This window comes from Chelonoidis abingdonii, chromosome 4, assembly GCF_003597395.2.
Source record: "Chelonoidis abingdonii isolate Lonesome George chromosome 4, CheloAbing_2.0, whole genome shotgun sequence".
Lineage (NCBI taxonomy): Eukaryota > Metazoa > Chordata > Testudines > Testudinidae > Chelonoidis > Chelonoidis abingdonii.
In genome coordinates this window covers 54,093,244-54,107,800 of record NC_133772.1, presented here as the reverse complement: position 1 = coordinate 54,107,800, position 14,557 = coordinate 54,093,244, and the positions used below count along the sequence as shown (strand labels likewise).

General features: G+C 42.4%; 1 protein-coding gene across 2 annotated transcripts in view; it reads left to right on the top strand.

Moving 5' to 3' along the window:
* The window catches only part of GALNT18 (polypeptide N-acetylgalactosaminyltransferase 18), a 509,102-nt gene that overhangs the window by 304,649 nt on the left and 189,896 nt on the right, over positions 1 to 14,557 (top strand). For both annotated transcript variants that reach the window (XM_075065179.1, XM_075065178.1), the window contains exon 7: positions 7,030 to 7,215. In XM_075065179.1, the coding sequence (XP_074921280.1) occupies positions 7,030 to 7,215 (186 nt within the window). The remainder of the gene's footprint in view (positions 1 to 7,029; positions 7,216 to 14,557) is intronic.

Genomic DNA, 14,557 nt, shown 5'->3' with positions numbered 1-14,557 from the left:
CATCCTGCTGAAGACATGAAAATACTCCCAGGGGCTGATCCTCCCTATCAAGGTGAAAACCTTCAGGAGTCCCCTACAGGCAAAGCCCCAATGAGATAACTTTGCAAGAGGTGTCTTTGCAAAACAGAGTACAGTAAAACCTCAGAGTTACAAACACCTTGATAATGGAGGTTGTTCATAAGTGAACAAAACATTATGGTTTTATGGTTCTTTCAAAAGGTTACAGCTGAACACAGGGCCGGCGCAACCCATTAGATGACCTAGATGGTTGCCTAGGATGCTGACATTTGGTGGGTGGCAACCGCGGTGGCCGGATATTCGGCCGCCACGATCATTGGTGATATTTCAGGGGTGGGACCTTCTGCCACCTCCGTTGGGGGCGCCATTTTGGGAGCGGGACCTTCCGCAGCCTAGGATGCCAAAAAGGCTGCCGGCACTCCTGGCTGAACAGTGACTTAATACAGCTTTGAAACTTTACTATGCAGAAGAAAAATCCTGCTTTTAACCATCTTAATTTAAATGAAACAAATACAAGCAGTTTCCTTATCTTGTCAAATTTTATTAAAACTTTATTTTTTTAGTAGTTTATGTTTAACAGTACTGTCGAATATTGGCTTTTCTTTTTCTTTTTTTCTTTTTTTTGGTCTCCTTTGCTGCCTGATGGCATACTACCAATTCCAAATGAGGTGTGCAGGCTACTGGTCAGTTCGTAACTCTGGTGTTTGTAACTCTGAGGTTCTACAGCAGTGGTCCCCAACGTGGTGCCTATGGGTGCCATGGCACCCGCCAGGGCATTTATGTGTGCCCGCCTAGTGCACAGCAGGGGAAAGAAGCCACGGCCCTGCGCCTGCTGGGGACAGAGAACTAAGGCTGCAGGCACAGTGCTCTCTGTTCCCGGCACTACCTAGTGTCCAGCAGAAGAGACAATCCGGGGCCCCGCACCTGCTGGGGACAGAGTACTCCGGGGCTGCAGGCATCCTTGTTCTCTTTCCTCGCAGCTTTTCTCTGGCTTTTCTCTCGATTCATATATTATGTAATATTAAATAGGATTTTTTTTGTATTAATGTACAAATACAAAATGTCTTGAAAAATTGTTGGTGCCCACCACACTCTTCTGAAAACATGAATGTGCTACTGGCCACAAAAAGGTTGGGGACCACTGTTCTACAGTATTGGGCATTGTTGTTTATCACTTGATTATAGTAGCAGTCAGTATTCTTCTATAGACATGGTAGCTTCAAAAGTGTGTACATACATGTAGAAATTGCATACGGAATCCTTTCTCACATTATACATAGTGTCCTGCTGCGAGGGATCCCCCAGAAAACTGCAGTTTCTAGCTCTTGCCACCATATATTAAGAGTCTGCCTCACCAACAGTAAAAGGTATTCTGCTTCCTTTAAACCATAGTTGTTGGAGTATCTTCAAGTATCTTCTCTTCCACTTGTATAAGAAGGCTTTTAAATGAGCATTGCTGATGACCTGTCCTTGCCATGTAAACATATAGGACCTCATCTGTGGCCCTGTTCTGGCTGCTTTCCCAGCCATTCCTGTGGTGCACTCAGGGCCGTCCAGAGGATTCAGGGGACCTGGGGTCTTGCCCCCTGCTGCCGAATTGTTGCTGAAGACCCGGAGTGGAAGAAGCTCCGGGGTCCTGGGCCCTGCAAGAGTTTTCTGGGGCCCTCGGAGCGAGTGAAGGACCCTGCTCCAGGGGCCCCAAAAAACTCTCGTAGGGGCCCCTGCAGGGCCCGGGGCCTGGGGAAAATTGCCCCAATTACCCCCCCCACACACACACACCCGTGTGGCCCTGGATGCAATGTAGCCCTAAAGCTAGTTTAACTGATACTTGAGAATTTTCCCTTTTATAGGGCTACCCATAGGGGTTATAGTAGCCAATGCAAGTGTATATTCTGGAAAAAGGGAGGAAGGCTGAGCAAGCCATATACCTCAGCAATTCCTGACTATGTGAACACACGCTTTGGGACCATAGGTATCCAGTGTGAGAGAGAGCAGTTCTGAATAGTCCAGGACATCTTAGATCTTTAAGCCACTTTTGCCCTCCCTACCCCAGTCAGTCTTTTGCACTGATCACCTTTCATCTGGATTGGAGGGTCTGGCCCATGGGCAGAAGCAGTCAGATATGCTGGTCAAATCAGTCAATATGGTTGTGAGCACAAATGGGTGCAATCTTCATATTTTGATTTGTTGATGGGTTTTTTTTCTTTAATCTCCTCTGTTGTTCATAGTCCATAGTTGAATAATAGATAGCCCTGAGGTCCATTCTTAGGAACAAATCCTGTTGTCAGTTACTTTGGTGTTTATCTGAAATAATGCATGCCATTGACTTTAGTTCTTTATAGATCTGTGGGACTACTCGCAAACTAAGGTACCACTCAAGATGAATAAGTTTGGCAAATGTGGCTCCAAGGTTACAGTTTTCCTGTGGCAGACCCATGAATAGAACCCAGATCTCTCAATTCTGTTCCTTAACCACAAGAACTGCCTCCTCCCTGTGCTCATCACCAACCAGAAATAGACTCTTGATTTGATGGCAAAGCCTGTTTATTTAAACAATTGTTTGTTCTTTCTTGCTGCCTTTCCTTATTGTGTTTTTAATGACCCACCAGCCTTTGTTTTTAGCAGGGTTTGAACCATGGACTTGCAGCTCCAAAGCACAAGCCTCTACTTGCGCTAAAGAAGTAAAACCTCTAGTTGGTAGCTGGAGTAATCTCTTATATTCTTATTCAGACCAGCCATTGGTGGGTGACAGACAGACATTGTGCTTATGTAATTTCAGGGGGTTACACAGAACCTGGCAGAAAATTATAACTGTAGATACTTGTATAATAGTATGAATAATTTCATTGTTCCCTTCTTGGAGTCTCTTTGAGCTGAGGTACAGATGCAGTATAAGTAAAACATAACAAATAATAATACTTTGCATTTCTGTGGGAGTTCTACCATGTATTGCAAGGAGACATAGGATTGTTCCCTTTACAGTTTTCATTCAGGAATCTCAGAAGACATTATAAATATTTAGGACCAAATCCTGGATGCCTTGAACTCACTGTTGGTTTTGCCATGGATTTTGGTGGGATTAGGAATTGGTCCTTGCAGATAGCCTCCCAACTTCCCTGTGAGCTGGGTCTGTGAGAAGAAAGTTACCTTTCTTCTGGCCAAAAGCTGCTAAATTCAGAGGTGTTAGTGCAGCCAGTGTCTCCTATGGGTCTGTTGGCTTTGTTGGACCATGGCCTGGCCCCCATATCAGCTAGAAGAGCTGACCAGCTGAATGGGGGAGTAGGTGCTACATCCCTTCAGTGAGTGAAGGAGCCAGCGCGCACAGCCTTTGTGCCTCTGGGTGCTCTGTGAATTTGTGCCTCCTGCTCAGGCAGCGTGCTTGTATGCTGCTCCCAAAACAGGACTATGCTAATAGTCCTGTAGAGACTATATAACTTGATGTATGGGCCCTCGATATTCAAATCATGTTTGTTTCTCACTTCTTTAGTACAAGAATTAGTAACTGAGTGGCATAGTTTCACCTTGATACATAGATGCTATAAAGGCACATTATCAGACACATCTGAATGGATTTTTGTTATATGCTAATCACATTTTCATGGATTCCAGGAGACTTTTTTTGTTATAAATAATTAGGTTTGGTTTAGAATCTGCCTTGCACAACTATACCATTTTGTCAGCATCTGTGTTGACAGCTCCTACTTAACTTTAAGATTTTAAGTGAATTCATGCTTCTTGCAACAGTGTAATTAATTAGTCTTCGCAAATAGAACAAAGACTGACAGCGTGTAAGAAAGAAAGGGAGGACTAATAGGTTTGATTAATTGGAGTTTACTGGGATACTGGGTAATTGTTGTTTATAAACCATATTATAATATTTGTTACATCAGTGTGTGTTTGCAAAACACTGTGTGTGTGTGTGTGTGTGAGAGAGAGAGAGAGAGAGAGAGGGTGTTAAAATTAGAGGAGACAGAGCCTAAAATTTCAGATCCAGGTTCAAACTCCCCTGAAGTTCAGCCTACTATAGAAATGAATGGTTTTTTCAGCCTGTTACAGAGCTGGAGTTTAGATCTACTTTGAGCTTCCCAAAATTTGGAAAAAAGAACGAGGAGTACTTGTGGCACTTTAGAGTCTAACAAATTTATTTGGGCATAAGCTTTTGGGCTAAAACCACTTCATCGGATGCATGCAGTGGAAAATACAGTAGGAAGATACATATATACACAGAGAACATGAAAAAATGGGTGTTGCCATACCAACTCCAACGAGACTGATCAATTAAGGTGGGCTATTATAAGGAGAAAAAATGTTTGTAGTGATAATCAGGATAGCCCATTTCAAACAGTTGACAACAAGGTGTGAGGAACAGTAAGGGAAAATTAGCAAGGGGAAATTGTTTTTACTTTGTGTACTGACCCATCCACTCCTACTCTTTATTCAAGCCTAATTTAATGGTGTCCAGTTTGCAAATTAATTCCAGTTCTGCATTCTCGTTGGAGTCTGTTTTTGAAGTTTTTGTTGTTGAAGAATTGTGACTTTTAGGTCTGTAATTGAGTGACCAGGAAGGTTGAAGTGTTCTCCGATTGGTTTTTTAATGTTAATTCTTGACGTCTGATTTGTATCCATTTATTCTTTTGCGTAGAGACTGTCTGGTTTTGATCAATGTACATGGCAGAGGGGCATTGCTGACACATGATGGCATATATCACATTGGTAAATGTGCAGGTGAACGAGCCTCTGATAGCATGGTTCATGTGATTATGTCCTGTGATGGTGTCCCTTTAATAGATATATGGACAATGTTGGCAATGGGCTGGATTAGTGTTTTTGTTGTGTGATTTGCAGTTCCTGGTGAGTATTTGCTTCAGGTTGGGGGGCTGTCTGCAAGCGAGGACCATTGGCCAAACCGGACGGTCTCTACACAAAAGAATAAATGCACACAAATCAAACGTCAAGAATCTTTCTTAGAAAAGGCAGTTGAGCTATTTAGAATTGTACCTTTCAGAAACTAATATTTCTTGTTAGCTTTTAAAGCTGGATTGCCTACTTTATATTATGTTTAGAAATATGTAAGAGGACAAAAATCTTATTTTCAGGTTGTTATTTATTCTCATACCAGAACAATTATCTGGTTCCTGTTAAATATTAATGGTGATCGTCACAGTTTTTCACTGGGATTGGTTATATTTATTGCCTCTTACAGAATTCCAAGTTCTTGAGGTGAAGATGTGGAAAAGTCTTTTAAGCTACTTTCTCATTTGATTATACTATGGGGGGGCTCATGATCCAGTGAGCTCAAACAACGAAGTTGTCTCTCTCCTCCCAGCATATGCTGAACATAATTTGGCGCCAGTCCAGAAAAGGCTTTGTAAACATTCTGAATCCGTGCCACATTCCTTCAGTCTCAGAAGCTACCAAGTGCCTAAATGCTATATTCAATCCAGTTGTCTAAATGTATAAAATGAATGGCTGAACTAAGTGTCTTCCTGGTAGAATATATGCATATAGGTTGGACAGACTTGGAGAGATTCAGTTTTCAGTTCCAGAACCTGATGTTCTGCCAACCCACCTTCCGTACTCACTAGGGACAGGACTCAAGGGAGACCAGAGTGTGAACTCCTCTGGGCTAGCTTCATCAGGAAGGAGCCATCCTTCCTCTCTTCTTGCCCTATAGGGAGGGGGTACCAAAGGCCAGGGATTTCCAGTAGTGATGTTACAACTTGATGGTGTTCATGTCATAACGCAAGCACTGGCATATCCCAATGAAACTGTTTCTACCAAATCGATCTCACAAACATTTGGGTTCAGTTCAGCAGACTCGAAATGAGGCTAGTTTCAGCACATTTGGGTTTCTGCCTGAAGAGCATTCACTACACCATTATGTCTCTTGTATTGAATTTGATGCCTTGATTCTATTATTTTATAATATAAAGCTCACATAATATAAGGTGTAGTTATTTCGTCCCCCTGCAAAACAAACAAAGAGCTAAGGATCAAGTGGATTTCCTCAGGCACACTAAACACTTAAAAGCAAGGAAATCGTAAGCCAAGACAACTCACAACTAACAATACCACTTTCTACGCATTAGCCCATCACTGTTGTGATACTCAGTGCCAACACACACTTTAATAGAAACATCAAGCTAATGCTATAAATGGATTGGCTAGCATTTGCAAGGTGTGAAACTTGCGGATAGGTCATTCTCAGTAGTGAACCCTGGTTTTTGAATTCACTCTCAAAAGAAATGCCTCTTACTGCTGTCTGGGCTGTGTTTTAAAGGACGATGTAAGATGCATCTATTTTCCATGCCTCTTGGAATCTGGATTTTCTGGGATCTTCTGACATGCAATTCAGTGGCTTGGTTTTCCCACCTCTAAGTTTATCTAGTTCTGAACAGTGAGGTGTGCATATGAAGGGCTACATGTGACCTCTCTGAGGGAAAAGTTTGCAGTTCTATATATATCTTGTACAATGCACGCAGATACTGTTGGGATCAGTGGTCAGTGCACTGGCCTAGGGTGTCGGAGACCTGGGTATAATTTCCTGCTCCACCATGGACTTCCTCTGTGACCTTGGGCAAGTCACTTATCCCTTCTGTGTATCAGTTCCCACTTATGGGAATAATAGCACCGCCCTTCCTTACATGGGTGTTGTGAGGACAAATACATTAAAGATTGTGAAGTGCTGCGTGAGCTACTGATAAATACTAAATAAGTAGATTTTGGTTTTTGTTTTTGCTACTATTATGAGGCTGGGTACATTGGCTAAGGAAGGATGTCTCTGGAAGAAACTGTTTAGATGCTACTGTAAACATTGTCAGAGGAGTATCAGCTTTGTTCTAAGATAATTTTTGACAGCCCAATATATATTGGTTGTGTTTCTCCTTAACATCAGTATTCTGTCTAAAACCAAAAAAGTTCCAGTGTACCTGTTGAAAGTGATAAGACACTGCATTACTGTATAGTGGGCTCAGTTTACTGACTTCAACTAGTACTGTATATTTTTTCTAGGTATGGCAATGTGGAGGTAGTGTTGAGGTGCTGCCTTGTTCCAGGATTGCCCATATTGAAAGAGCTCATAAGCCGTACACAGAAGACCTCACTGCTCATGTCCGAAGGAATGCGCTAAGAGTGGCCGAAGTCTGGATGGATGAATTTAAAAGCCATGTTTACATGGCATGGAATATACCCCAAGAGGTAGGTTGCAAAGATCACTGGCATGTTTGGATTGCCTTAGCTCTGGGCCCAAAATATGGGCTCTAGTTTAGGACTACATTTAGCCACCCTTATTCATGTGGAGTAACACCTCCCTCTGTGAGCGATTCCATTGTCTGCAGGTTATTTAAAAATGACTTTCTTGCTGTGTTGCTTTTTTCTTGTTCAATGTTGACCCTGCAAGACTCTTTGAAGTTAGTACCTGCAGGAATGCAAGAGATGAAGCTTATATGCAGTGTTGTTGTAGCCATGTTGGTCCCAGGTTATTAGAGAAACAAGGTGGGTGAAGTAATATCTTTTTTTGATCCAACTTCTGTTGGAGAGAGGGACAAGCTTTCAGGCTTACATGGAGCTGCTCTTCAGCTTCAGATTCATGTATCTATTTCATTGACTGGTATACTTTTTACCCATGTTAGAGTGAAGCCCTATTGTACAATATGGGAGTATTAAGTGTCTACCAGTCTTGCTGGAAGGGTGTGTTTTTCTTTTTCCTACTCACTTAGTAGGGCTGGAAGTCTCCTTACGGAATAAGTGGCATTTCATGGTTCTAGGTCTCTATATGCAGATCATATTCCTACTTATGTTACTGTGAGTGTAACTTACTGTTAAAAAAAGGGCGGGGGGCGGGGAGGGGGCAAGGAGCAGCCGCAGCACTGGAAGCCAAAATTATTAAAAGCAGAATCTTGATTTTATAGCTATGCTACATAGCCCTTAATGCATATGTGTCAAAGTCCTCGCTACATGCTGTGCAGTTTATATTTACTAAATAAAGAAAAAGGTTTAAAAATGTTAGAAATTGAATATAAACCTCTACCTCGATATAACGCTGTCCTCAAGAGCCAAAAAAACTTACCGCATTATAGGTGAAACTGCATTATATCGAACTTGCTTTGATCTGCCGGAGTGCGCAGCCCCCTACCCCCCCCCACCCCCCCGGAGCGCTGCTTTACTGTGTTATATCCAAGGTCACGTTATGTCGGGTCACGTTATATTGGTATAGAGGTGTATTATATTATTTATTAGGTCAATTAGTTCATCCCCTTGAAAATACAGGCTATAGACACACTCCAATACTGATTTGTAGAAATACATCATGGGCCAGATCCTTATTCACATGATTGGTCTTTGCTCAGATGAGTAATCTGATCCCATGTTAGGATGAAATTCTGTTCTCAGCTCTACTCATGTAAATATGGTTATAACTTCCTAGATTTGTTGGAGTTATTCTGGATTTACCCTAGCATAACTGAGAGCAGAATTTGGCCTGTCATTTTAGTTTTTATTCCTTTAAATGAATCTATTTGCTTTGCAGTTGCAGCTCCCTCCAGCTGTCTCTTGCTAAAGAATATAGCACAAAACAAATAAATGAACTCAAACAATTTATTTAATTTAATTTTTTTTCTAATAAAAGATCTCTCTCAAATCTTTCTGAACAATTTTGCAGCTGCAGTGAAACTGGTGTAATTTGTCCTGTTACTATTTTTTGTGCTAAAAGTAAAATGATGTACTTTGCATAAGTTAGTTTCACCACACCTGGGAGGAAAAAAAGGTAATTTTAGCTAGGAAAAGACCGTTTTTTTCCCTCAGTTCAGTAATGGGAGTCTCTCTTGTGGAGCTGCTCAGAAGGTTAGAGGTCCTAAATATCTGGCTGGATCAAGGGGGTTTGGTTTGGTTTGATTGCTATTGACAATGTGCTTGCACTTACGAGCAGAAGATTTGGGGAGGGAAGGAGTGAGAAGATATATTGTCGTTATCAGAAGACAATAAATCACATTAGCTAAAACTAGTATAAAATGAAAATGCTTTACCCCAAAGCAAAATTTCCTCTGGATATGACATGATGGTGGGAGGAGGCAGTAACTGGCATGGAAGCAGCAACCACATCTTCACCGTATCCCTTATATTCCCAACTTCTTTCTCTTAAGACTCCCTAGTGATGCATATGCTGACTAATTCCACAGTGGCAAACAAAAGGCAGAGAAGATCAGGCCCAGCAGAATGTTAGATGACTATGGTGTCGGTGGTTCATACGTGTAACGTGCTACTGTGGAAATGATTGAGAATATGAAGCCTGCTATAGGCAGCACAACAGACCCCTTGAGGTGACAGGCATTTTTATTTATAAGGGCTTCTCCTCTGCACAGAGTGGAAATGACCAAGAGGAACATGAGGGGAAGGGTTGTCTGGTGGTTAAGACTCAGGACCAGGGCTCAGCTGATTAGAGTTCAAATCCCAGTTTGGCCACAAATTTTCATTAAAATCTTGGCCAGGCCATTTAATTTGTCTGTGCCTCAGTTCCCCATATATAAAAGGAGATAAAACACCTTTCTTTCTCCTACCCTTGGGGGCAGGGACTCTATCTTATAATGTACCTAGCATGTTTCAGTTGGAGCTTCTAGGTGCCACAGTCGTATAAAGATGGTATCTTCAAGGTAGGAGATGTTCTAGTTTTCATACGGTTAAAAATCCATGAAACCTGAGCCTGGCAGTGATTTGGTATTAGCTGCAAAAGTGTCAGAGGAGATATGGGCCCTCAGTGAGCTAACAGAAAATCCCTCTAACAGTGAGGAACTATCTTCTTATATAGATGTGCCAGGCTGGGCCCTGCTCCTCCAACGTCACAATCCTGGCATAGGAGACCTATTGGAAGCATGCAGGGAGCATGGCGGCGTTTGGCTCCTTTGTGGCAATCTGGCATTGGCTTAGAGTCCGTTAGGGATCCCAAGTCACCTGGCAGCAACTTGATGTTTCACTAGGGTCAGAGCTGGCCTCAAGAATCGGGAAGCTGGCTCCATTTCCCTGGCACTTCCAGTCAGCTACACTAAACTTTGCTCATTGCCCAAGAAAATCTAGCTTACGGACTTAAGTGAGGAAAAATCCCAGTGGGAGTAAAGAACCCAATGAAATCACCATCTGATCTTTTACCAGTATTGTTGGTGAGGGGAAGAGGAAGATACGGTACAGGCTTGCACCCGTCGGCACATACCAAATCAGTCTGAAAAGGAAACCAACATCATTAGTGTGGGAGGTTTTTTCTCTCTCGAAAGAGCAGGAGTTATGCAATCTGCTGTTTCTACAGAAAAAGTGTCAGAGAAGAGAAAGAAAGAACATCTATTTTTTTGAGTTGCTTTAAGAAGCAACTCGAAAAATAACCTTGACACAGTATGTGGAACATCTGTGCTACAGATTACCAGCGGTGTCGTAGGACACAGAGCTAAAGGGATGAACAGCAAGGAAAGTATGGGACTGATTATGTCAAAGTCCTATATCCAACTGAGTGACATTAGCTCCATTGCACCTTTCTTCATCCTCAGATTCCATTAAGGGTGGAATATAAACTATGGACACTCTTTAAGTCACAGCTAGTTTCAGGAAGGGACAAAATAAGATAATGTAGATGCACAAAGTGGGGGTGTGGAAGAAAAGGCAAATTGGCTGGTCAGATATTATTGATTAAACGTTTGTACAAGTGCAACAGTAATTATGTGTTTGGACAGAAATGAAACATGCGTGCAAAATAGAGGGATTGGAACCATTATAGTGGACTTTTTTGTTCACCTGTATCAGCCAGGGCTTTTCATGCAGTATGCTGTTGCAAAGTAGCAAATACCCAGTAGAACCTACTTTTTCATGGAATAATTTCCAGAGCTTCAGAGAGCTCCTCAATCAAATGTGTCCAAAGATTTCAGAGCATCAAAGTCCAAAAGGAGGGAGCTTGTCCTATTTGGCAGGAAGAAGTGACTACTATCTTGGGATCTTTGTATTTGAAGCACTGAAAGCTTTACTCAGGCACTCAGATAGCATGATGAGGAGTGTAGCATAAAATACCTAGCTAAACAGACTCAATAAGCATTTAAAAATGGAAACAAAAGTTCAGAAGTGCCAAGTGAAGGGATCTCTCTGAAGAAGCCATCCTCTGAGCTAGAAAATGAAACAGAAATACACCTCTACCCCGATATAACATGAATTGAGATATAACGCGGTAAAGCAGTGCTCCAGCGGGGCGGGGCTATGTGCTCCGGCGAATCAAAGCAAGTTTGATATAACGCGGTTTCACCTATAACGCGGTAAGATTTTTTTGGCTCTGGAGGACAGTGTTATATCAAGGTAGGAGTGTATGTTAAAAATGGGGTAGGTAGCAGGGGCTTATGAGATTATGGATCTGTGGCTTCATAGAATCACTAACAGAATGATTGTCACCTCTGGGCTACTTTTTAACATAATGACTAGTTGGTAGTGGGTGAAAGTCATTTCAACCTATGTGTTCTATAGTAGTAGCCAGTAAATCTCAACATTTACCAATAGTTATTTGGGGTGTCGTCATGGCTTTCCTGTAAAAAGGAGAAATACAGAAGATCTGAGAATCAGGCTGTGGTAACCAATGGTAAATTATGACTTGATATGGTAACAACTATATGTAAATAAATTGATATTCTGGTGATCGGTGATTAGTCCTTCAGACCCCACACAGGGGTTTTTTCTTGTTTTCACAAGTTCATCTCACCATCAGCTCAGATCTGGCTCCCCAGTCTTATGGGGCCTCAGTGGGTCCAAGACCTTCCAGCCCCTCCCTAAGGACCAGGGGTCCTGCTCATTGGGGGGATCAGAAAGAAGGCCTTGAGTCAGTTTTAACTCAGGCTGTTTAACTAAAAATCTGCCCTTTGTCTCATGGAGTGTTAGAATTTAAGGCCAGAAGGAGCCACTAGATCACCTAGTCTGACCTCCTGTATAGCACAGGCCACCAACACCACCCAGCACCTGTAACGAGACTGCAGTTTTACAGTCCATAGGAGACTAGACTGTTATATGCCAGAGTAGGAGGAACCAAGGAACACCAGTGCCTGAGACCCCCACCTTGACAGGGGAACGATTAAGTGAGATATACCCAGATAGCCCTGCCAAGTGACCTACAGTCGCCTGCTGCAGAGGAAGGTCACCGCATGTTGTTGGTCCCTGGAGAATACAGTTTGAACCAGTATATGGGAGCCTCTCTCCAAGAAGTGGTATCTCTCTGGAAGTTTTGCAGCCTGAGTGAATTTACCTAGCCACTCCCAACTGCTCTTAGTTCCTGAAGGTCTGTGGTTGCCCTCTCCCAGGGAATTTCATGCAGTTCCCTCAATAGTATATAAACATTTCCATTTGTAATACAATGAACTCCTAAGATACTGAAACATAATTCAATTAGGTTTAACTTAATTCAGTAAGGTTTGTCCAGGATATTGTCATATCTGTCACACATGATTGCTCCATGTTAAAGTTAACACGTTTGTGGGGGGAAACATGAGGAAACATGCACCTCCACTAGCTAAGTGGCAGGACCTTAATCTCTAGTGTTCTCAGTCCAACATATTTCACAATGTGTTTATCTGGCCAGTTTAACACATTGCTCCTTTATCACCATCTTCTTTCTCTCTTAGCCTTGTTATCCCCATACGTAAAATGGGGCTAAGGATAGTGACCTCCTGTGTAAACTGCTTTGAGATCTACTAATGAGAAGCCCTGCTGCAGACCTAGGTGGTTTTATTAACTATCAGTCTCCTCTATCTCGGTCTTGCCTGCAGCTTTTTCCCATTCCTCCAGTGACATTCAATTCTCAACTTCCACTACATACAAGCTGGCCTTTGCTATACCCAAACCAGTGTACTGTGTGCAAGCTGGTTCCCTTTCCAGTTGCAGAGTCCGGTTGCATCTTTACGGGGACCTGGCTCCTTAGAGGGCTCATCAGTCTTAAGGAGCAATAAGCACTGCAGCATACTATGTTGCATGAGAAAGGAATGGGGATGTACTGGAACCCAGTAGAAGGACAGCTGAGCATCACTATACATTGTAAATTCACAGAGCTCAGGGTAGATAAAGAAGTCATCCGAGGCCACAGGGAGAGTGGGTAGGCACAAAGGCAGATGTCAAGAGGGAACCAGTGACCTAAAGAGAGAGAAATATCATCTGACAAGGAGGAAATGGATTGGCTGAGAGGAGCATCCATAGTTTTGGAAATTCAGACAAGCATTCAAATGCAAGCTCTAAATACCCTCTGTAGTAGTGACCTATTGTCTATAGGAGGTTTTTGCTGGTAAGATTCAGGCTATGGCTACACTTGAAATAGGACAGCGCTTTGAAGTGCGAGTGCGGTCGCAGCGCCAGCGCTGGGAGAGAGCTTTCCCAGTGCTACGTGTACTCCACATCCTGTACAGGTGTAGCTTGCAGCGCTGGGAGCCGTGCTCTCAGCGCTGCGGCACTGTTTACACTGAGGCTTTACAGTGCTGTATCTTGCAGCGCTCGGGGGGTGTTTTTTTCACACCCCTGAGCGCCAAAGTTGCAGTGCTGTAAAACACCAACGTAGCCATAGCCTCAGACTGACTTGTAAGAGATTGAGTGCTTGAGCTGAAGCCTCAGGGACACCTGATTCTCTAGCCCAGCAGTTCTCAACCCATGGGCCGCATGCGGCCCAATTAGCACACAGCTGCAGCCCAGCTCATCTGTGTTCTAAAGGGCGGCCCATGGGCCAGGATCCCAGCAGGTGAGAACCACTGATCTAGACAGTCACATTCCTGACCAGGAGAAAGAGATTCATTTGTTAATTAAGAGGCAGTTTTATATAAGGATAGACCCATGATTTTTGCCATAGTTTGAGTTGCACCTATTTGCATCAGACCTGAATTTGGTGCAAGGTATTTTTAATAGACTTTGCTAGTGTGGAAGCCAAATATACTTTAGTGCCAGTCAGGAAATGCCCGCATTGTAAAATATTCTTGCTCCAGATAGTGTTAATTACATAGCTTGTGCTTCAGACCATAAAATCAGGCTCCTATAAAGCTATCCTTTTGATATACTAATGAAAGAGAATTCAGTATTTCCTAACATAATTTTAAAATCCTGATGTCAGCAGACAATGAAGACACTTTGGGCATTTACGACTCAGGCAAGGCCTGCTGTTTAACCAAATAGATTGTAAGAGTTCTCTCTAAAGTTTATTTATAATAAGTTTTGTTCTGTTATATTGAGCTGTATGCAAGAATATAATTTACGGTAAAATATCTCATTTTACTTCCTGTCAGAAAATGGCGATGGATTTGCATTTAGATCCATCTCTAAAAATCTCTGTTGCATGATTTTAAAGGGATAAATTATTGAGCTCCACTTACAGGATTTTTATGAAACTCATGTTTCATGGACTCCACAAAATTGTGTCGCACCAGCCGAGGGTTAGCCGTAAAAGTAAAAGATAATAAAAGGAGGGGAGGGAGAAATTCTGCAAATGCTTTTAACAAAAACATCAACTGAAATTTTAATGGCAGTATAAAATAGGTTGGCTGAGATTTCAAAA